The sequence below is a fragment of the Melopsittacus undulatus genome, chromosome 2 (genome assembly GCF_012275295.1).
Source record: "Melopsittacus undulatus isolate bMelUnd1 chromosome 2, bMelUnd1.mat.Z, whole genome shotgun sequence".
NCBI lineage: Eukaryota > Metazoa > Chordata > Aves > Psittaciformes > Psittaculidae > Melopsittacus > Melopsittacus undulatus.
In genome coordinates, this window is record NC_047528.1 from 89,316,727 (window position 1) to 89,339,870 (window position 23,144).

The following is a 23,144-nucleotide window of genomic DNA, read 5'->3' on the forward strand; positions in this document are numbered from 1 at the left end:
AGTCTAGGAAAAAACACAGCATAAAATATGATCTTTGTTATAATTAGAAAATTGTCTTGCCATCACTTTAGAAAATGCAAGCCTATTGGATAATTTATCTCATAAGCATCACTGTTCTCATCCTTTAGGACTGGACACTTACCTAACTTGTAAAACTTATGGTTGTTATCCTTGAACTGTGGTGACCAGTCCAGACAGTGTTGTTACTGTGGTGGTCAGGAGGGGTGGCACAAGGACAGTGATGTTATCCAAGTGCTGTGCAGCACAGACCTCTGCTCTAAGCCAATGTGACTGCACTTAACATGTTTAAGAATTCTTGCTGCATATTCTGTCACCTGCCTGCACTGGGAGATACCTGAAACCACCACAATGTACATCTGAAACAGGCAATTCGATGTCCTTGCTGGCTGGCTGCCAGAACCTAGGAGCAGGCAGAGAAAACATGTCACTACCAACTCACCTGCCACTTCCCCTTGAGAGAGAACAGGGTCAAAGGCATCTGTCTGAAAATAATAACACTTTATTTGATTTTATTTCTTTTGTTACATTATCATAAATGTTCTCTAGTCTCAGAAAACAAAGCCCTAGTTTGGAAAATAATGCACATACAAATCTCTTCTTACAGGTATTAAGTATACAGAAATATACAAAGATTTCTCTATTATTGTAATATATCATCAGAATGCCCCACATCCCACATTTTTACTCAGGTCAACTGTACCAGTAAGCATAAACTACAAAGGTAACAAGCAACCTGAAAAAGACATGGTTTAGATAATACAATTATATATATGTATATATATATATCTACAACAGTGCAAATATATCACAGCGTGCAGGCAGCAATAGTCTCTAAAGAAGCATAATAAAATTGATTCATAGTAATGCAGAGGCATTACAGAAACAAAAGACAACAATGACATATTAGGTATACAGAATATGCACACTTCAGCACGCTGATTTAAAATGATACCTTGCATTGACTCTTGCTTTAAAAACAGAAGAACAGATGTTAAATAATTCAATGACAGATTCAAGGGCAGTATCTCACAATAAAGTCAAATGACTCAGATAAGGTATTTCACAGATCTTTACTGACACAAGTAACGGCTTGGCTATACTGCAGGACTTGCCTTCTTTTTAGATTTATCAATGTAATATTTTCCTTAAATTTAATTTACTATTACCATAATTGAAGAGCATTTTTTCAACTTTTTTTGTTTTTTTAATTGCTAACAACTGACTCACATTTGTGAAGTTTGGTACAATTATCACAGGAAAGCTAGTTCTTGGAAATAATAGAAAGGAGTCTGTGTAATGATTACCCTCAATGGGCGACTAAAATAAGCTACAATGGAGTAAAAAAAAAAACCCTCAAACCATTACAGATGCCATGGAAGTAAAATAACCCCATCAATCTTAAAAGCCAAGACTTCCATGTTGCCTTGCAATCTGCTTAAAAAGACATTCTAGATTTTCTTCCTCCTCAAGGAGTAAAGCACACCCATAGATCCAGCACATGATGCATTCAGTACCTCAAAGAAGTCTAGAAGTTATCCCTCCACCTCTAACTACCTTGCACTGTTCCCGAGCAGCTAATTTTGACACCCCACTGGTACAGCAACAATGAATATCTAGCAATAAGGACACAAGCAAGTGGTAAGCATGGCCTGAGCTGCATAGAGGACCCAGAAAGAAAATGGGTTGACAAAATCTTGATGTATCTCAAAGGCATGAACAATGCTGAGAATGCAGGCTGGCAGGCTGAGCCATGGGGATTTCTTGTGCCAGAGGACACAGATTTTGACTGGTCACCCTGTTTTACTGTGCTGGCAGTAGGTCTCCATAGAAAACTAAATCTCTCACAGGAAGGTTCTACAGTTGACAACCGCAAGAAGTTATGGTTCATTATAAGATTCCAAAACAATAAAAGCACTGACGCTAGATTCCATGCTCTGCAGTACCATTTCTCCTTCACAAACTCCACATGAATTCCATACAGAAACAGAAATACACTAACAAACACACCAAATTAAAAGGAAACTTGTTATGCCTGCAGGCTCAACCTGCAAGTTTTGGCTATGTAATATGCAGAATGATACCTGGGGTTATAAAAACCACTCAGTGGGATTCATTACAACAACCTCTTTCTGTATTATGAAAACAGGCATTTAAGAACAGGACAGTAGCAGTTGATCCCTGAAAATGCTGCTGCCCCTGTCCACAAACAGCAGAGCTCATAATTAACTTCAGTGACACTCAGCACTTAATTTATGACTCATTAGTGCTGTGTGGCAGTATCATGGGCACAGCAATGCTCAGCCTGTTATAAACTGTTAAAGAGGACATGACAAGGTGTCATTTTCTGCCTACTTCTCATTCCCAGCAGCTTTTCAAATTGTCATACTTCATAAATGGCTTTCCACAGGGAACGAAAGGAAAAAAAAATCCTGAGTAATTGCACCCTATCAGCCTGATCTGGTAGGAAAATGGGCATGCATGAGATCATTAAAGAAAAAAACTATGTAGGACCGTGTTTCTGCAGCTACTGCTCGGATCCCCCCTGCAGAAATACAGGCCAATTATCTACCGCAGTCAACCTGCTCTAGCGGAGCCTAAGGCTAGCTACTGCCACAGCCATCCTAGATGTTTTCTAATATTTCTGCTTTTAGCAGGGATCTTTGCTGCCCTGTGTGAATGTTAAAGCAAACAACAACCCTAACACTTGAGAATTCAGGGTGAAGTCCACACCTTTTCTACCCTACAACAGGACTACAGAAACAAGGTAACTTCAAAACACTCATCTACTTGTTAAGTGTGCTCTCATATCCACAATGCAAGACCAGATTTAACAAGTTTTCCTTTCCTCATGACATCCTTGTAGTTCCCCTGAGTTGGCTGCCCCATCTTCTAAAGGTCATAAACTCAATTTTTTGTCCTGAGTTCTAGCTAAAGCTCTCTGTTCAGACAGGCAGGTCTTCTTCCCCACTGGCTTGTCTCTTAGCAAATGGGGATGACCTTCAAGATTTCCTTCTTGAAGCATGTCCAACCTTCCTGGTCTCCTTTGTCCTTCAAGACTGCTTCCCAAGAGACTCTGTCAACCAGGCTCTTAAACAGGCCAAAGTCTACCCTCCAAAATCCAAGGTAGCAGTTTCTGCTGACTCCCTCCTTACTTCTCTAAAAATCAAAACCTCCATCATTTAGTGATAACTATGGCCAAGATGGCCTCCAGCCATCACATCACCCACAAGTCCTTCTCTGTTTGCAAACAGTAGGTCCAGTGGGGTGCCTTCCCTTGTGGGCTCACTCATCACTCTGTCAATATGTTATCATCTTCCGCACACTCTAGGAACCTCCTGGACTGTTTCCTCACTGATGTGTTGTATTTCCAGGAGACATCTGGTAAGTTGAAGGAGTAGCCCTCAAGAAGCAGAAGCTTTCTCTTCGCAGCCTTAACCTGGACCCTCAGTCAGCAAAGCATTTAAGCCTGGACTTTAAAGACATTAGCTGTTCCTTTGATTCACATGAGACAATACTGATGTGCGAAGCTATTAACATTAGGCACTTTGTTGGAACAGAGCTTCAAAGGATCCCATCAGAGTCACAAACATCTACATAGTGTTGAATAAATAGGACAGGACTTCCTCTGTAAGGATCACTGGGGTGATACAAGTCTGTATGTACTATACTTCTTTTCAGAAACAAAAGTTTCATGAAACATCAATTTCTGTTGACAACATAGACTTTAACATAAAAGAGTAGATTTAAATGCCAGTCACCTGATACATCATAGAATCACAGAATGGTTTGGGTTGGAAGGGACTTTAAAGCTCATCTAGTTCCAACCCCCATGCTATGGGCAGGGACACCTTCCACTAGACCAGGTTGCTCAAAGCTCCATCCAAACTGGCCTTAAACACTGCCAGGAATGGGGCAGCCACAGCTTCTCTGGGCAACCGGTTTCAGTGCCTCACCACCCTGAGAGTACAAAGACCAGTACATCCAGTAGTTGGACTCAAGTGTTTATTACCTCCCACTCATATAACCAGCCCTCCCTATTACGTGTGCATATATATTCCTCTCTTTTAACAAAAAAAAGATATCTTGGGCATCAGATACTAAGAAGTAAACAGGATTTTAGCACCAGATAATAATCTGCTACTCCCTTTGATCTATAAATATGAAATTTTCTCAATTTCTTGAGTAGAATCTGTTTTCCAAATCTTTTATTTAAAGAATGATTTAAATTCTTTTGAAAAACTTTCAGTGTTTTTCAAATTATATGCAGGTTTCTGTGAAGAAAACCAACAAAAATACATTTTGAAGCACCTAAATCTTAGCCGATGCAATCAGTAACCAAAGCAACATGTCAAAAACAAGTTGAAGTAACACAAGGCGGCCTACAGAACACTGACGTCTTCCTGTAATCCCAACAGAAATCGTACATTCAGTTTTCAAGAGACCTTTAAAAACCTTTAGGCTCTTAAATAAATCTTAGCCAGATTGTGACTGGTTCAAACGGTAACAATGGCATTGATTTAAATCAATTTATGGCTACTAATATATGGCTATATAAGCTGAGGATTTGAAGTCTAGAATCTTGGTGACCTCATTATTCTTCTACATGAAGCTTCCAGAGCTTCACAATGTGCTTGCTGAACATTACAGCACATGCATGCTCAGTCCATTAACTAGGAATGTGTTTTATAGCAGCCTGTTAGAATTTATTTCCACATAAACAGAAAAAAGCCAAGTTGAGACTATGCTAAAAATCTTTGAGGCTGTGTGAAAAATCTTTGCAGTGTGTAAAAACATAATTGGGATGGACTTTAAACACTTCTGTTCCACAGTAGTGAGAAAAGAGATATGACTGTTTGATTCTAGAGCTAAGGAGGGAAAGAATTATTATCTCTTCTATGTGTAGCACTGAGTTTCAAGAAAATTCATTTATTTATTTACTAGGATATCAGAGTCTGTAAGTGTTCCTTAGAACAGTAACTTGCAGCTAAATGCTATCAGCAGATGGATGGGAAAAAGGCTATCTAACAAATAAAGGAGGGATAAAAATATTCCAGAGCATGTATTTTCTTAGGAACACCCATGGAGGACCAGACCTTTTGGTACCACAATACAATACAAAGTTATAGTACAGGAGGACATATTGCAGACTTAAGAGGTAAAATCTACAAGGTAAAGTCTACAGAGGAATAGGCACAGATAACAAGATAGCATCAAAAGAACTCACACCGCTAAACTGGTCTGGATGGGAAAATGTCAGCAGAGTTACTTCATTTAATACACTGCAATGGATTTTCAATGCAATATTTGGTAAATGGTGTTGGTAAACACAAAACATGAACCCTGAAGGTATTTAATGCACTGGACATCACACTTTTTCACACTCAGATAGCCTATAGCTGGACCAGCAGTATGCAACACAAGTACTATGGCAAATGTAGTCTTTTGCCTGCTTGCAATCAGCATCTGAACTGACTGTAATGTTCACAAATATTTTGAGAGTCTTGAAATAATCAAGGCATGCTGTGCCAAGAGATTTCAGCTTGAGCCTTATTTAAAAGTGCTTCATAGTTACAAGTATTATTTAGAATAACCAAAATTCTTTATTTCTCATACCTGACAGCCACATAGGTCCACATCTGCACGTGGTTATGCCTGGAAAAGCTGCAGAACTGTATAAAAGCTTTTTGTGAAAAAAAAAAAGTAACAAAACTATGCAGAGGTTGTGTGAGGATTTTTCTGTTTCCTCCTACAGTAAAGGCTGACTTTGCTTTTCACAGGTGAATCTCAATTTCAGGGAAAGTTCAGCTAACCCTCCTAAAACATGACTTGTCTTGAAGTCTTCCAGAACACAGGCTTAAGTTCAAATGTCCTGAGTTTAACTGATACACATGCTCTATGTCTGTATTGGCAAATTAAACAGAGCCTGGGTATGGGCCAGGAAAACTGGGAAACAGTTGTCTTCACTGCTAAACGACAGAGCTGCAGCCCAGCACAGCCAGAACTTTTCCAGCTATGTTTGGGTTCTATTTAGGAGTTAGCATAGTACAGGGACCATTCCTGTTAGTCCCAGTTGTCTGAGGACTAACAGGGCTGCCCCTGGCACTACTTAGTTTATACACGTAGTCATGAAGTCTTCAAAAACAGCCTGTGAATTGTGACTGTTGGTGGTGGCCAGCAGATGCACAAGATCTACTTTACTGCCATGAGCTGCTGAATGCTTTGCTGACACTGAGCTGCTTCCAAACTAGAAGACATCAGCACCGTGATACACACTTACAGAATGTATTGGTCTGACTCAGAGGTCTGTGACACTAAGGTGAACACACAGTAAGAGCAGAAGGTAGTGGAATTTACATAGAAGTTGGCCAAGGTGTCCTGCATGAGTATGGGCTCCATAATTTCATTTTGGGTTGAAAATACAAACCATGAAAATAAGTGACATGAGTCACATCAACTTGGAACCAGAATTCCCCTTGCCTAGTTTACAATGGTGAAACATGCAAAACAAATGCATGTTTCTTTTAATAATTTTATTGGTGTTTAGATAAATTAGCTACCAATTCCCATGTCGTGCATGTAGACTTCAGGGTGAGAACAAAAGTGCTTGGCATAATTTGACTTGTAGTATTACAAGATCATTTGTGTACTTTGAAGGGAGTTCTAAGCATAATGTGTTGCAGATATAATAAACACTGCCAGGTGAGGCAGTCACAAGTGTTTTAACACAATACCCCAAGCTTTGAGCTGTGGATGGCTCTTGAGCTCCATCCGGCTTTAACAAGCTCTCAGGCTTCAGGGATAGATTCTGCTTTCATAATTTAAGAAAAAACAATCCTTGGAGAGCTTTTTCATTCACAGGAGGTAGATCAAATAGATTGTGAGCAGAGTTAATATTTTAAATATCACAAATATTGATTCAAAAGACACTGCAAAAGAATGTTTTTTTCATTCATTCAGCAAAGGCTTGAATATGTCTGACTGCCTGTGCTATCTACTGATGCTTCCAAACATGGGCCACAGGTTTAGTGCAGACTCCGAATCTGCCTTTTCCTCCCATCATTACAGTTTTCAGATATGAGACCAGCTCCACAGGTAAAGCACCAGAATCTTAAATTTAGACAGAAACAAAAATGATGACTTGAATCGCTCAAGGTTTGTTTAAAAAAAAAAAGTGCCCATATTAAAAAGCTATCTTTACCTTAGTAATTAACACATTTAGAGACTTTTGGCCAGAAGGGGTAATTCTGTGGAAAAGAATTGCAAAATAATACATAGAAAACTGCAAAGATGAAACGCTGAATTTAAAAAGATGAGAGAATCCTATTTTCTTTGCATTTCCCATTTAGCATCTCATTACCTTGTCAACTATAGATGACATTATACTATTCTGGCTACCAGGACTAGTATCTTAGCGACCTTAACCCGAAATTGGTTTTCATAAGGAAAGTTCCTGCAGGCAGATTTTTTGTTACAGTTACACTGCCTCAGTTTTGATATTCTGTGGTGTAAAATTCCCTTCTATTTCTTCTTCCTAGTTAAAGCTAGAAAGTGTAATGAAAACATGACCCAACCCAACTGGACTGATTGGCTTAACACTGTATGTCCACTATCCCATTGTGGTTCTCTATGGGCTAGGTCATAACAGCATCTAGCTGGGCACTGGAGACTGGCCTGCCACAGTGAGACAATGTCAAGTGCCCTCTATTGCATGTCTAAAGATCTTCCTACTGCATTGTTTTAGCTGGTTTTCCTTTACCTCTCTGCTCGGATTTTGTATCTAAGAACAAAATAGGCAATTAGGCGCAGAGAGAAGAAGAAGATTCCAAGAACAATGAAGTCCAGGTAAAGTTTGGCATTTTCTACATCCAGTTCTCTCAGAATGGCCTCTGATTTTTGAAAATGGCAAGTGTCATCTTTGTCACAATGCAGGTCTTCTCGATCCAGTCCATAGATGGAGAGAATAACTCCTTCAAACCCGTATCTAGAAAGAAGAAAGATGGATTACAAGGAAAAGCCCTGATGATCTGTTTAGAGGTACTCCACCAGTAATAAAATCTCTATGAGAGCTCAGCTGAAGCATTGAACTACTGAGTAGTTCAGTATTGTTCTGACATGTGTCTCAGGGCAAGTTCTATCCCTGTTACAATCAAGCAAATCACAACACAGGTATTTTATATAAGATTGAAAAAGAACAGGAGTTTTGCCTTTAAATGCTTCCAGCTAGTACATAATACAATTTCTCCAAAGAAAACATTAAAATAGAGAGCAGACTAATTTCAGCTCTTATTCAGAAATTCCCCTTTTAAAAGTGACACAACTAATTAATTTTCCTCTTAAATAAGCAAAACCAGGAACACAATTATGGTTTTAAGTCAGAAACATATTCAAACAGGCATCAACCTAGAATGCTTCTTCTCTTTCCTTCCAGGCACTACAGTTTCACTAAATGCACAGTTCCCACATGTCCCCTGGCACGGGTTGCACTTACCATTTGAGTTTGTGAGCAGAGTGAAGAGAGGGCTTCAGGAGACGCCACATGGGCTGGACAATGGCTTACGGACTCATCTTGAATTCTAGCTACTAATTCAGGGGGTGTAGTCTCATTATCTTTAGTAGGTCTCTGTATAAGACCTCACTTGCTAAATGATAGGTTACTTTAGCTTGGGCTTTCTCAGTAATAGTGCAGCTTGGGCAGGGTGGGGAAAAGGAGGATGAGAAAATTCTCCTCACCTATTTTCAGCTATAAATATTTAAGTGTCTTGTCTAAACTAACCCTCCATGCCAGCCTCCAGAGGTTTCCTCATGGCAATCATCCCACCTAAAGATAGCTGTCTCAGACTGCACCAAAGACAGATATAGATGGGATATAAGGTGCCTATGGTTCTTACAACATTAGTTTAGATTAGAGCTGATGCACCTCTTTGTGTTAGTGCTACTGTGAAACTTAACAACCCGTCTTTATCCAACAAGTCTGCCTTTGATACAGCAGTGATTTACACAACATTGTCTTTCAATATAAGGTGCTGGCATCTATTTCACAGTTGGGCATACTGTCCCTATTATTTCAGATATCCACTATTGCAAAATCTAGGCAGATTTTCATGCTGTGCAATCGCACTGAATTCAAGGAGACTGACATGGACTTGTAGCCAATAATTTTGGCTACAAATACTAAATGCTCCTATTTGTTTCATGTCATATACAACATAAAATGCAGTGAGAAATGTGTCATATATCACATGCAAATTTATACTCTAAAAGAATGTGCTGTGAACATAAGTCTTTTTGGTACCCAAAATAACCAATCAAACAAGCAAAGGTAAACATACAGCATTTCCAGATGGGAGGTTAATGGCCTCCCTAGCAGTACCTGACATAGGAGATGTAGGACATCCACTGGAGGTATGTCGGGATGGTATCAAAGCTAACAAAAAACCCAGAGAACAGAAGCACCGGGATTGCAGTAACTGGGCCCACAAAAGTGGCCACCTGTAAAGAAAAGGAACAGACAAATCTCTTGTCAGACAGCCATAGAAAAAATTAACTTCCTCTTTCATCTGATGTCCTGGCCTCCAGCGAGGAAACTAGCCTTTGACAGAGCAGTCTTTCATTATGGCAAATCCTCTGTTCTGTGCCAAACTCAAATAGGCAGTGCAAACTTACTCTTTAAGCAGTGGGGACCGAAGCCATTGAAGTCCTTCTTATAATGCAACTTTCCAAAATTATCACAGTTCCAAATACTAAGAAATTACTGACTTATTTACTTATGTAGACAAAATTTCTTGTGAGGGGAAGGGTAGATGCTGTTAATGGAGAAAAAAAAAGTTCCTCTCATCTTCCTAAAACCTTTACTAGTTGATAAAGCTGCTGTGCTGGGATCTGTCCTTTCAAGGACTTGAACCCATCAAGAAGTTTACAGAGTAAGATGAGCACTCTGACTCACTTGCTCCTCTGGGTTTGAGACCCCTCTTTCTAAATATTATCCTTTCTCACTTCCCACTAAGGATACACAGACCTCCTTCCTCATTAACCCTACATGCACAGGAGCTTCAACCAGTTGGTCCTAAAATGTTGTGAAGAGGATAAGGAGCATCTCTGGATGGGTGGCTTTGGTGGGGAAGATAGATCTTGACCCAACTCCAACCTGTCCTCTCTACATCCCCTCCAGGGCAAAGGTACAGGTATCTGGGGAGAGCAGAAACACAGAGATCACATAACAGGGCTATGCTGGTCCCCACAGGGTGGCACAAGAGGGAATCAACTATTCTACTGCAGAAATAGCACCAATGATAGCATCAATGATAGCATCAATGTATGCTAATGTCAGTATCACCTGTTATTATAAGCACTACAAAACAGTTCTGCTGTGGAATGGTCACCACAGCACATCTGTCAGGAAGCAGAATGGAGCTACGTGGTCAGCTTCCAGTGTGACAGTCATACCGACAGCTGCTTCTCTCCCTCCTTCTGGAGAAGCTGAGTGTCTTGGGCAAGCTTTTCCTTATCTTGACTCCTGCAATCTTTTTGTGTGTGTATGGAAGAACCCTCTCCAAAGCTCCTCATTCTCATGGCTTACCTTCACTTTGTACACGCATAGAAATGCACCAGTCTCACAGTTCTAGGACCTACATCCCAGCATGGGATGAATAGCAAATGACAACCTACTCAAGGAGGGACAGGCACAGCCCCACTCAAATGGGGAAAGGAGCCTCATATCCAGTGTGTGTATATGCTGTTTAAGCTGATGCCAGTGGAAATAATTGAGTAGCTGTATCAGACCAAGACAACTTTCTGCCGGTCATCTCTCAATGAATGTCTTGGGGACACACCAACAATCATAGTAAGCAGTGTTAGGAGACAGTGGGGTTCCTGTGAAACCACAAAACACCATCAGTACCTGGAGGGATGTAGAGGCTGCCCCTATGAGGAGACCCAGTGACTGAGCCACCAGGGATGTCATGGTTCCCAAGGCTGCGAAGAGGACAAATCGAAGTGCATCAGATGGCTGTGAAGTCATCCAGTACACAATACTGCAGTAAGCCACAGGAAACATGATCTGCAAGGAGATACCCTTGTAGTTAGTCTATTAAAGCCATATGTTTGGTGTTACTATGACTAATAACAACATGGGGATTTCTAATGAATCCACATCTCGAAGTCTTTCCATTACATGATCGGAATGGCTGAGAAAAATACATTTATCTGCCAGAGACTGTGATACCAATTGTACTGCTTGGGCATTAGAAAACAGATCCCATTTGTTTATAGCCCTCTCCAATTCTCTTTCTGCAAAAAAGAAGATATTAACCTGTTTATTAAAATAATATTGGGTCAAGTCTAGGCTTTTGTGAGGGTGCTTCTGATTTGGACCTGAAGCTTCAGCACACACATACAGACAGTTTCTCCACTATTCAGATGAATAAAGTAGCAGGACTAATCTTTTTAGCAAGTGGACTTGCCATGAACTTCAATGGTTCTTGTTTTATTGAAGAGTAAAGTATATACCTGAAAAGGAACATCAGCCATGGTTTTGGCGAGATAGTAGGCTTTCAGGCTGTACCAGTAGTTCAGATGCTCTCTAAGAAATACTCCCATCTCAAGAGGAACTACAGAGAACACAAATTAGTAAATTAGGTTGTCAGCATGCAATACTGTTGCACATAATAACAGTTTATCCCTATCTAACCCTGCGCTGCTGCAGTCCCATAGTGGGACTGGAGCTCTGAGGCCTTTGACAGACCAGCAGTAGTTTCAATGATCTGTAATGAAATATGAGAAGTCAGGTACTCACATGTAAGGACAGTTGGCATCAGCGCAGCAAACATAAGAAACAACATGGAAAAAAAGAGGAAGCCAGAGTTGCTGAGGACTTTCTTAGCTTCATTGCCAATGCCTAAGTAAAGCAAGCCGATGAGCAGCCCAATACCAATGTGTGAGGTGATACGCAAGTGCGTCAGGACCTACAAGCAAGGGAAGAGTAGTATTCCTGATCAGAAAGTCTAGGCTTAAAACACAATGATGATATAACTGAAATCAGATATACAGATTGCAGAAAAGGAGTACTTATATCCAGAAGAGCTTATACTGAAATCACAGAATCACAGAATAGTTAGGGTTGGAAAAGACCTTAAGATATCTAGCTCCAGTCCCCCTGCCACAGGCAGAGACACCTCACACTAAACCATGTCACCCAAGGCTCTGTCCAACCTGGTGTTGAACACCACATTCACACTGCTCATTTCCTTCTGACAAACTAGGCTTCAGCTAAGGAAAACTTACTATAATGAGCTTCTCAGTGTCAATCAGACACCTGGTTCAGAAAATTTCTTCCTGTAAACTCAGGCAGAAATGGCAAATGCTGCAACCTGAAACCTTCCTGACAATGTCATGGAGCCATTTGGCCTTATTCATCAGGAGAATGAGACTTTCTCTCTAACTAAAAGATAACCTTCCTAGAGCAGAAAAGAGGCAGAAAAGGTATTTCAGGCTTATCTAGACCAAACTAATTCAACCAGGCATAAATTATCCTTCTGTGACTTCTCTGCAATACAGCATTCCTACAAGAGGCATTGAAAAAAAAATATAACATTTGGAACAACTGCAAGCCTTTACAGTTGAACAGGAAGAAAAGAAAATCAAACCAGCACTGATCTTCAATCTCTACATCAGAAAATAAATTAGTTTCCCCTGGATGGGGATGAGGACAGGACCATACGATCCATGGTTAGTGCTTGCACACCTATGAGATACGCTTTCCAAGTGCACCAGAGACTCATCAACTCGTTGAACCACGTGGAGAATCTGAAGCTGTATGTTAGCTTTGGATTACAAAAGCCCTCCCACGTGAACATGTCAATTTATTTTTGACCGGTTGCTCACAATGAAGAAGGTACAGTTAAAAGCAAGACTGAAAGAGCTGTCTCTTTTCTGTGATGATCTTCATGTATGGGCTGTTGAACAGGACCTTTGAAGTGTATTATACTATCTCAAAATCAACTGAACAGACCTTTTGGATACGAAAGATATTATAAAGGCAGTCTTACCGAATCCCTCATGATGGTGAGAAAAGTTCTTTTGAAGAGGATACAGAACTGGGTTAGGCAGCTGGCAGAGAAGCTGTGGCAGCCTTCTGTGGAGGAGGAATCCTGCAGAAACACATAAACTTATTTCTTTGCAGTATCTTGCTTAGTTTTCATTCACAAAACCCCACTCCTATCAGTTATGTGTGCCCAGAAGCCTCCCCCACTGATTGAGGATTTAAACTCTCTCCCCCTCCCATCTTCAAGCCATGCCCATTAGTTGTGATATATAAAATACCTCTTCAGAAGGCCTGTGCCAGAGGAAGGGATTCAACTCGTTCTCACCCCCAACATCTCTCTTGTAGTCTGTGTCACATATCCTTTCCCGTACTGCCCTTACCAGCCGGCCATTCTGGTCTCCATATTCACCAGATGCTACTTCCATAACTGCAAAAAAAATAGAAAGCAAGTTATTCATTTACACTACCGACTAGTTACAAGTCTCATTATTAGATCCCCCTGATTCAGCAGCATTGACAGAAACAGTTTTGTCTAGAACAGGCTCTAAAATGCCACACAAGTTCATACATATAAGCACATAGTTTAAATCTTCAGAGAGTTTTCATTCTGGAAGTTAAATGGACCATTTTAGGGGAAAGGGAGTGAAAAGGGGATAGTCTTGGTAACAGCAAACAACAAAAGCCTGTTCTTGTGGTCCTTACTGATTCTTTGGAATTAGGAAACATAAAAAAACCTCTCAGTGCTATTAGCTGTACAATACTACAGTGGTATTGCTCAAGATGAAAAAAAAAAACCCAGAACACTGGAGCCACTTTGACACCACTAACATTAATTACTAAGAGTTTTACCTTTCATTCCCTAGACCTGGACTTCCACCAGAGAGAAATACTGACTAAACTTTACCACTAGATGGCATTCAAATTACTTTAAAAAACCCTAGTATTTTGAATATTTTGAATTTTGGTACATATATGTATGTATACATGAATGTATGCATACACACAAATATACACATATGTATATATGTACCAAAGTATAAAATGCACCATGGACCTTATTACCCTGAAGGTGCTAATTAAATACAAAATAAATTATATATACTATTCAAATTGTCCTTACCAAAATCTGCTGGATTGTGGTAGGTTGGGCAATTCAAACCCAAATCTCTCAAGTAAGGGACAAGGTTTACTACTTTCCCACGGTAAATGCATTGGCCTTGACTTAAAACATAGAGCTGGAAAACAAGGCAAAGAAAAGAAAGAAGAAAAGATAAAAACCCATGAAATGGTATGTAAATATTTGAACCTACTACCTGTAGGACAGCAATCCACTAACACAGTGACCTCTTCCTGTCCCTCTGGTAAGAAGACCTTGGAAAGATCTGTCACCACTTGGAACTACCTTTGCATAGAATTATAACTAATGGGAAATTACATGCTTAAGATTTGACTTCTGCAAACATTCCCTTGAGGAATTACATTAACACAGAAACAGACTAATTGCAGATAGATACATACTGAAAATATGCAAGAAACACATTATGGATATTTTGTTCTGGTAGACAAGGCTGGTGAATGCAAGAATGGAAGGAACAGCACAGGAATGGGAAACAGCTTAATTATTCTTACTTTTAGCCACACTATTGATTTTCAATAAACCTCCTTGCCACACTGACAGTCTGCAAGAGCTTTTTCACCTATAGTGTAGTAAGTCTTTTCTTAGCTCTCACAGATCTAATTTAAGTCCCCTAATAAGATTAAAGTAAATTTAAATTTAACCTAAACACATGTGGTCCACATCCTGGTTTTGGATTGGAGAAAAGATCTCCAACCAATTTCACTTCAACTACTACTATCTCACATGAATAAACTCTTCTGACTTTATATCTGTGTAGCTAGGATGAGAATGTGTATCAGCAACATTGCAGACACTGGCACTAAAGCTCTCTTGCTCTTAAAGTAATCTAATTTATTTCACTGACATCCCTGTGCTCAGGAGCAGTTGTGGGTGAAGGGGTGAAAACCGTAAGTGCAATAATCATAATTTGGGAAACATACAAGCCAGATTCCTTACGAACATTACACGTAAATAATGGAAACGGGCAGAGAAGAAAAAAACATAATCAAAAAGTATATTTTGCTCTTATTTAATTTCTTTATTTGATTTGGAACTACAGACTAGAACTAGCCATGATTTTACCTGGTGTAGCCTTGAAAATACAACCTACCTAAACCACACATAAAGAGAAAGAGTTTGAAAACAATACCTGATCAAACAACTCGAACAGTTTAGCACTGGGCTGGTGAATCGTGCAGATGATGGACCTGCCACCCTGAGCTAAAGCCTTCATCAGAGAGACAACCTGAAAACACGATGCGCTATCCAAGCCACTGAATAAAAAGAAATGTTTGTTATCCACAAGTCCATAGGCACCATTCAAAGCCAGCACACATATTTGCTACCTCTTCCTCTCACTATTATTCTTCTATAAATTTTCTCTGTAGCAGTTTAATTTTATCATATGCCAACCTTATGCTTGTATTTCTCCATCAGTCTTTTAATTAAGTTGGAAGCATGCCTGAGAATGAAAAATAGATTATTCTCAAAGCTGCCTTAAGGGACTTCTACATTTTAGGACTGCAGACTTAAATGCTCCCAACTTTAATGAATAGATACGTATTCATAGCTCTCCCAGCCTTTCCTAGACTGATCGCAGACTTTGATTCTAAATATGCTGCATTGATTATTAAAAGTCAAACTTTAAAATGCTTATATTCAAGCTATCTTTTCTTGAAAGGAAACTCATGCCACAGTCTGAAAATATTTTCCTCTCTCCCTTCCTGTTTCAGTTTGTGTCTCCCTTAAAAATCATTTGTCGCATGGTCTGGCAGTTACAGCAATGACCCAAGGCACTAAGCACCTAAATCAAATTACTTCTTGTGGCATTACTCAGTACTTACAGGCAACACAAAATGAGCCTTTTCCAAGGACTTAAGAGGTGAATAACATTTCTGCAGCACTGTTCTACTATATAAAGCAGTATTTGCCTATCTTTAATTTTTGGACTTGGAAGTACCTGGTTGGTTCATCAAAAAACATGACAGGAGGATTGTTCACCAGCTCCAACGCAATGGCAAGACGCTTTCTCTGGCCTCCAGAAAGACTCCCAGTCCTTGTATTGGCACATGTCAGCAAACCAAGGGCTGTCAATATTTCCTTTACCTAGAGGAAACACAACAATGCATCATCTAAATTTGTTACACAGAAGAAAAGCCTCTTTACTGATTTTCATGGAGTATGTAAACTAGCTCATGACTTTGTTTCACAATCCGTATACCAAAGACTTTTTCCATCTAATGTAGGATTTATTAGATTGAGTGGGGCTTAACAATCTACCACTTACTATTTTCACCCAAATTCTGCTTGTTTGCCCTATACGACCTGTCTCAGTAAGGAAACCCTGCCTGTGAAATGAGTGGAAATCAGTTCTTCTGCATCACCCCCTGGATATGGCACAGATATCAAAACAGCTCTGCAGCATGTGAGAAGTTATTATATAGTGAAACCAAGAAGCTTTTTCAAAGGAACTTCTAGGCTCTATGTATATGGGTCTGGAGAACTTTGTAACAAAAGCAGTGACTTCTATGGAGCAATGACTTGCTCTTATCCCATCTGTTCTTCACAGACTACTCTTTAAAAGGCAGACACTGATTTTAAGTGTTTCATTCTCCTCAGAGCCAATTCAGTTGTCACACAGACTTTCAGATGTTTGGGATTTCCTCAAGGCACAGCCTCAGGAAGGGCACAGCTTGTCCCAGGATCTCAGGAGCAAAAGAAGAACAATCCCAGCTGCTATGAATTTTTTAGTTTCAATGACTGTAGATCTGGCCTCGTAGATCCATATGGGGAAAATAGCTCTTTGGCATCAGTAAAAAAAAGAACATAAAAATGAGTGAATACAAGCCACCTTGCACATGCAATTAAAAACTCTACACTTAAAAGGTAGAAAGCAAGCCCAGATATTTAATACTTCACTGAAGTATGGGAAGAGGAGACTGTCATTTTTTTGAAATAATGCTGCTTGAATGGAGGGAGTTTTCAAGAAAGGGTGGCTGACATGGTAAAAAACTTGTTAGACCAAGTAGGGCCTGATCCTGCATTTGTCCTGATTTTCATTTCTAGGAGTGATTTCAGTGATAGGGAGTGAAAAAAGAACAAACCCTACCAACCCTCGTCCTCAAAGGGAGGAGCCAAATGACATCTTCCCTTTATCTCTAGGAAAGATGCTACGGGACACGAGTAGCCCTAGCTAGGTCAACTAGAAACATAAACTATGGTTCAGTGGAAGATTTTTCACTTGTCCCTGTTTCAAACAAGCATCTGTAATGGTGATAAGACAAGTGCATAAATTCATAATATTTATATATGGTAAATGTTTACAATTTACAACAATAAAATTAAAGATGTAGTCAGGCACAGGCCATAACACTAACCAGAAAATGACTGACCGTCTGGTATGTCTTGAATAAAGGAATACAGCAAAGATTTTTCCTCAAAGAGTTCTTTCTAAATACAGTAACAGAGTGGACAAGTGAATTGACTTGCTTGGCCTAGCTTACTAAAGTGTAAATGCATTAAGACTTTCAAAGTACAAATAAAATTAACAGCTGTTTCTAGACAAATGTATTTTCCAATCAGAAAAAAATAAAATCTGTGGTTAGCTTATTAACAAAAAATAATAAAGATTGAGAGAATCAAAGCAATCATAAACTGCCAAAGATACGTCGATTCTTTTAAGTTTCCCTCTCTGGATCTCTTTCTGGTTTTTAAGGGTCTCTGAGATTGAAGAAATGCCAAATGTTCCAATTTGGAAAGAAATATATTTGAGGTTATGATTTATTCTACCCTTACAAGTCCACTGCAATTCAATGTTAGATAAAAATATCTGCTTTACAGATCTCACTTCATGGACCTCTCTGATATCCCCAGAAATACTCTGTTTGATGGACACTATACATACCATTTCTCTCCTGCCTTCATCCTTCTCTTGAAGTTTTAGATGAGCAGATACCTGCAATGCAACACAATGGAATTTGATTTTTAACCGGTCTGAAGCACAGCAACCAGTTAAAGCAGATGTCTTAGGCACAACATCCCAACGTACTGTTGAAACAACTTTCAACCCAGTCAAGAAAGCTTAAGTTGAACTATAATGTTCAAATGACAAGCATCACACATGCCTGTGCACTAGGTAACTGAGTATAATCTGATTTAAGCAACCACTCAAGCATCTGACAAAAACCATATTAGAAAGGCCATTCTGCAAGTCAAAGAGGTGGGAGGAAGATGAGGGAGTCATGTCTTTTGCATAGCCACTGACTTCCCAGGCAATGTTAGAATCACAGTTTATTGGTGCTTTATCCATATTCTAAGGATAACCAAACTGCCATTCTCCAGCATGTGAACAAATGAGTACAGAAATAAATAATCTTGTGAAAGATGTCATCTGCTGTCCTAAGAGGCAGCTCCACAAAACATTATGATTAACCTTTATTAGAAGCAATTAAACTGTTAACTAATTGTTTTTGTCAGAGCCCTGACTGATTAATTTAGACAGCAAGTATCATCTGGGACCAATTCTACAAAAGTGGTCCTATGGAATTCTGGCTAGAATGTTCATGTAAACAAAAGAGAAGGAAAACTTCCTCACAGAGAAGAGCCTTTGCAGAAGATTAGCCACATAAAAATTGCTGTGATTTCTTCTGGCCGTAAAACTTATGAGCTGATGCTGGCATACAGTATGAGCAAGTTTAGACTTATTTTGATAACACCCTCTGAGAAAAACTGCCTCATTCTCTCAAACTGATCAAAAGGCATTTCTAGACTGCTTGGTCAAGGCAGCAATTAGGAAACTTCTTAATACTAAGAAGAAGGATTTATATTCCCTGTAAGTAGTAAGAAGTAAGTTCCCTGTAAGAAGAAGAATTTATGTTCCCTGTAAGTCTTGAGATTATTCTGTTCCTGTTGGCTTCCTGCAAAGAACCAGGAGAGATTTTATACAATACCTTTATTTTAAAATAGACACAGAGGAGTAGAAGTAGCAGAGAGACTATGCTCAAGTCAAAATAGTAGTCAGAACATAGAAGATGGGGAGACAGAGGATACTCATCCACCACACTAAAAATGCTCATTCTGTGCAGAATTTCAGGTTCCACTCTCTAGAAGGTCTAAGGAGTAGAGCTTTAGAGCTTCTTTCAAATCATACTGCTGGTCACAAATTGAAAATTACAAAGCTAAGGAAGCTGAGATAACCCCCTAGGAGGATGAGCCTGAAACGGAATTCAAGGCATCATCAAAGTTCAAGCACTTTCATTGAGTGAGATCAGACAGAGATAATAGCTCATGCCATTACCAGGAATAAGAACATATGCACAGGACACAAAGATTTTTCTTTTTTCTCCATCCTGAATGAATGAAAAAGCTCACCATCATAGCTTCCTGGACAGTCAGATGAGGAAGGAGCATGTCATCTTGCATGATGTAGCAGGAGACTTTGCGAAAAGAACGTAGGTCACGAGGCTGTCCATTGATGAGAATTTCTCCTTTCATTCCCGTCTCTCTGAAAGGAACCAAGAAAACAAACAGGGGTGAATCTTGCTTGTGCTGTCACAGGCCTTGCCTCAAGTGTGCATAAAACATGATTTAAAAACTAGCACAGATGTAAGACATTGAGTCACATTTGTTACACGGCTAGAAAGGACAATTTTTTGTGTGTGTTTTGGACTTTAAATTGCTTCTTACCATTGGATCAGAATTGTTAACAGATATATCCCAAGTGACTAGAACAGGACTAAAAGAAAAGATATAAGCAGTAAGAATCTCATTCAAAATCTGTGAAATACACGTTTTCATCATACACTGGGGTAAGATTTCTTCTGCTGTTTTCTCCAAGGAGCCATCAGGCTAGCTGATCTTATCTTACTTGGGATTTTCATTGTTACTGACCTGTATCCTGCCAGAATGTTCATGAGTGTTGACTTCCCAGCTCCTGAAGGACCCATAATTGCAACAAGTTCTCCACTGCTGAACTTCCCTGAAATTCCTTTCAAAAGGGTCTTATAGCCTGAAAGAAAAAAGAAAAGTTTGCTGAACCCCACATAACCATGTTTGGGGAACAATGAATGTTCATTTCCATTAAACAATGATGACAAACAGGCATTAGCAGATACCTGCTGAGAGGTTGATGCTAAGATCAACACACTGCAATAACTATCAAAAGCCAAATTCTGAGTGGCAGCAGCAGTCTCCTCCTGGTACACAAGGATCATAGATGATCTTAAGGTCCTTTCCAACTGTAACTATTCTATGATTCTATGATTCTATGTTAAGATTACAGGATCACACACTCTTGATTCACTCTAGGAAAATTTTCTAACAGGGCTAAGAAGCCTTGCTGCTATTTTATAAGTGTCTTCTTATTTTAGTAGAAGGTTGGCATTTCCATTAAAATACCTAGAACCTCACAGGTCACATTAACTCCACAGCCTTGGAGTAGATTGCCCTCCAATCACTGCAGTTTCAAAGCCAAATTTCTGCCCTCTCATCAATACAACTTCTTGGAGAGTAATAGCCGTGATCTCAAAGGCAAAGACCTATGTCTTTTTTTCATTCCCTGCTAAAAGAGGCATGGCAAGAAACACAGCAAAAGGAGACATACAGGTGGACCGTAAGGACTCTCTTACCAGAGGAACTGTAAAGGCTTGTCTAGACAGGGAGACTGATCACAGTAACTCTGTAAAATTAATTCCTAGGGAAATGCTTACTCCAGATTAAGAACATGCAGGAGTTTTTTCTCATTTAGATTAACTCACCTCAGAAGGTCATGCCACAATAATAATGTCCCAGGCAAAGCTGTTCCAGAATAATCAAACCCAAATATCTCACCTTATTCCTGAGTAAATTACCTTTGTCAATAAACCTTAATTTAAACCCCTAAATCCCTGTTGTTCCAGGTGTAAGCAAACTGGACTTCAACGAGAATTCTAGATTTGGACTTAGTTGCTTTCATCTTGTCCTGTATGATTCCCATTTTATGGCATAAGCACATTCTAGGGAGGTGGAAGAATCCCTGACTGGCGTTTAAATTCTTAAGGATCACTGTCCCTTTTATTTTTTTGCTTGCTTATTTTAATTACCAGTGCTTTTATTTAAAACTTTTAATAATAAATAAGTTAAATAAGGTGTCAAAACCCAATCTCATATTAAAACAAAAAAAGAAGAGTAGAAGATTCATTTCAACACAGTGTTGGGATTTGGCAATCCATTTTGCATACACAGGCAGCATTTATATTCCACATGTAAACCTCTCCCAGTCCTGCAATTATCATTAGCATAGGTTGTATCTGGGTATTGAAATGCTGTAGAAAAAAAAAGATCACATTGCCTGCAAGCTCCTAGGAAATGAATGGTGGATTATATTCTTCTGATTTCTCTTTCTTCCCAACTCCACAATTTCTTGCTTTCCTTTCACCCTTGCTTAGCACTCTTGATTCCTTTCTCTAGTCTCAGTTCACACTCTTTCAATGCTACAGTGAGCAAACTTTTGTACCAAAACCATTAATGTTAAACTGCCATGAAGCCTCCCAAATCCACAGCAAATAATTCTTGAATATTCCCCAGCCCAGGAGCAAAGCAGCAGCCACAAAATCTCTGTCTAGAAATATCTGATCCTATTGTTTTCACAGCAAATGTCCTAGAAAATGTAACTGACCAAATTTGTCATAGGGATAATTTTTTTAAGTGCCTTTTTTAAAACCAGTAATTTTTCACTCTAAAATCCTGTCCCGGACCTGAATAAAACTACTTGTTTGGAAGCTATGCAATATTATGGATATGAAAACAGCAGTGTAGTCACACTGCCTGCTAATGGCACAGGTCCTAGGAACAAAAGCAAAGGGGATATATCAAAAGGAACAGTATTTTGAAGAGAAATCTTTTTGAAGAGAAATTATCCCTCATGCCAATGTCACCACCAAAAACAGCATCTGAAGGAAAAGTGTGAGGAAGAGATGAGACCTTTCAAACATGACAATATTTATTAAATCTGGAGACGGACCTTTTACGGGGGCATGTGGTGACAGGACAAAGGAGAGTGGTTTTAGGCTGACAAGTGGGGGAATTTGTATTAGATGCTGGGAAAAAGGTCTTTACTATCAGGGTGGTGAGGCACTGGCACAGGTTGCCCAGAGAGGCTGTGGCTGACCCATCCCTTTCAAGGTCAGGTTGGATGGGGCTTTGAGCAACTTAGACCAGTGAAAGGTGTCCGTGCCAATGGCAGGGGGTTGGAACTGCGTGAGCTTTAAGGTCCCTTCCAATGTAAACCATTCTATGATTCTATGATAAATGTGACTTACAAAGTCCTTTATACTATCCCTTAAGTGTAATGACAACCAGCTACCTCCCAAGCCTATTAAATTTGTAACGGACTCAAATACTAGACTGTACCACCAATTATTTTTATGATGCACCCACCACATCAACAAGTTATGTACAGCTGGGAAACTCTCACACTGGTCAAAAGCTGGCCAGGTTGGCCTGTCACTAACGTCCACTGGGACAGGATTTCTTTCACTAGGTCCCACATGTAGTGCACAGGGTAAAGTAGACACTGGTGTCCCTCTCTGTTCCCTGTCTGCCCTGCAAAGCAGTTCAACATGATAGAACATCACATGGCAACTCCATTACAACAAGTTCTATTATATGGAAATCTGACCCAGATCGCCAGGGTAAAGACTTCTTGTCAGTTTCATAACAGTCAACTCATGGTGAGTTTCACTATCAGGACAGTAAATATTGCTCAAACTTATAGGGGAGCATAGAGAATGTGTATTGCCATGAACACTGAGGGAAGTATAACCTAAAATACACCTCATTGTCTGAAAACATATATCAACATGCATACCATTACCTAAACCAAGCCTTTCCTCTCATGACATATCAGATTTAACATTACATCCATTAAAGTCATTTTCCAAACGTAATTTCACAAATGATAGCAAGTTTACGTCTAACTGCAGTATCTTC

At 39.5% G+C, this 23,144-nt stretch overlaps 1 protein-coding gene across 1 annotated transcript in view; it reads right to left on the minus strand.

The window, feature by feature from the left end:
- Nucleotides 1-3,928: 3,928 nt before the first annotated feature.
- Nucleotides 3,929-23,144, minus strand: part of ABCG1 (ATP binding cassette subfamily G member 1) — a 51,417-nt gene continuing 32,201 nt past the window's right edge. The window contains exons 3-15 of the mRNA XM_034060029.1: nt 20,067-20,184; nt 19,548-19,680; nt 18,082-18,132; nt 16,138-16,283; nt 15,328-15,451; nt 14,181-14,295; nt 13,339-13,487; nt 13,065-13,166; nt 11,813-11,981; nt 11,527-11,627; nt 10,919-11,077; nt 9,392-9,510; nt 3,929-8,002 (exon numbers count right to left, since the gene is read on the minus strand). Of these exons, the coding sequence (XP_033915920.1) occupies nt 7,774-8,002; nt 9,392-9,510; nt 10,919-11,077; nt 11,527-11,627; nt 11,813-11,981; nt 13,065-13,166; nt 13,339-13,487; nt 14,181-14,295; nt 15,328-15,451; nt 16,138-16,283; nt 18,082-18,132; nt 19,548-19,680; nt 20,067-20,184 (1,715 nt within the window). The 3' untranslated portion in view covers nt 3,929-7,773. The remainder of the gene's footprint in view (nt 8,003-9,391; nt 9,511-10,918; nt 11,078-11,526; nt 11,628-11,812; nt 11,982-13,064; nt 13,167-13,338; nt 13,488-14,180; nt 14,296-15,327; nt 15,452-16,137; nt 16,284-18,081; nt 18,133-19,547; nt 19,681-20,066; nt 20,185-23,144) is intronic.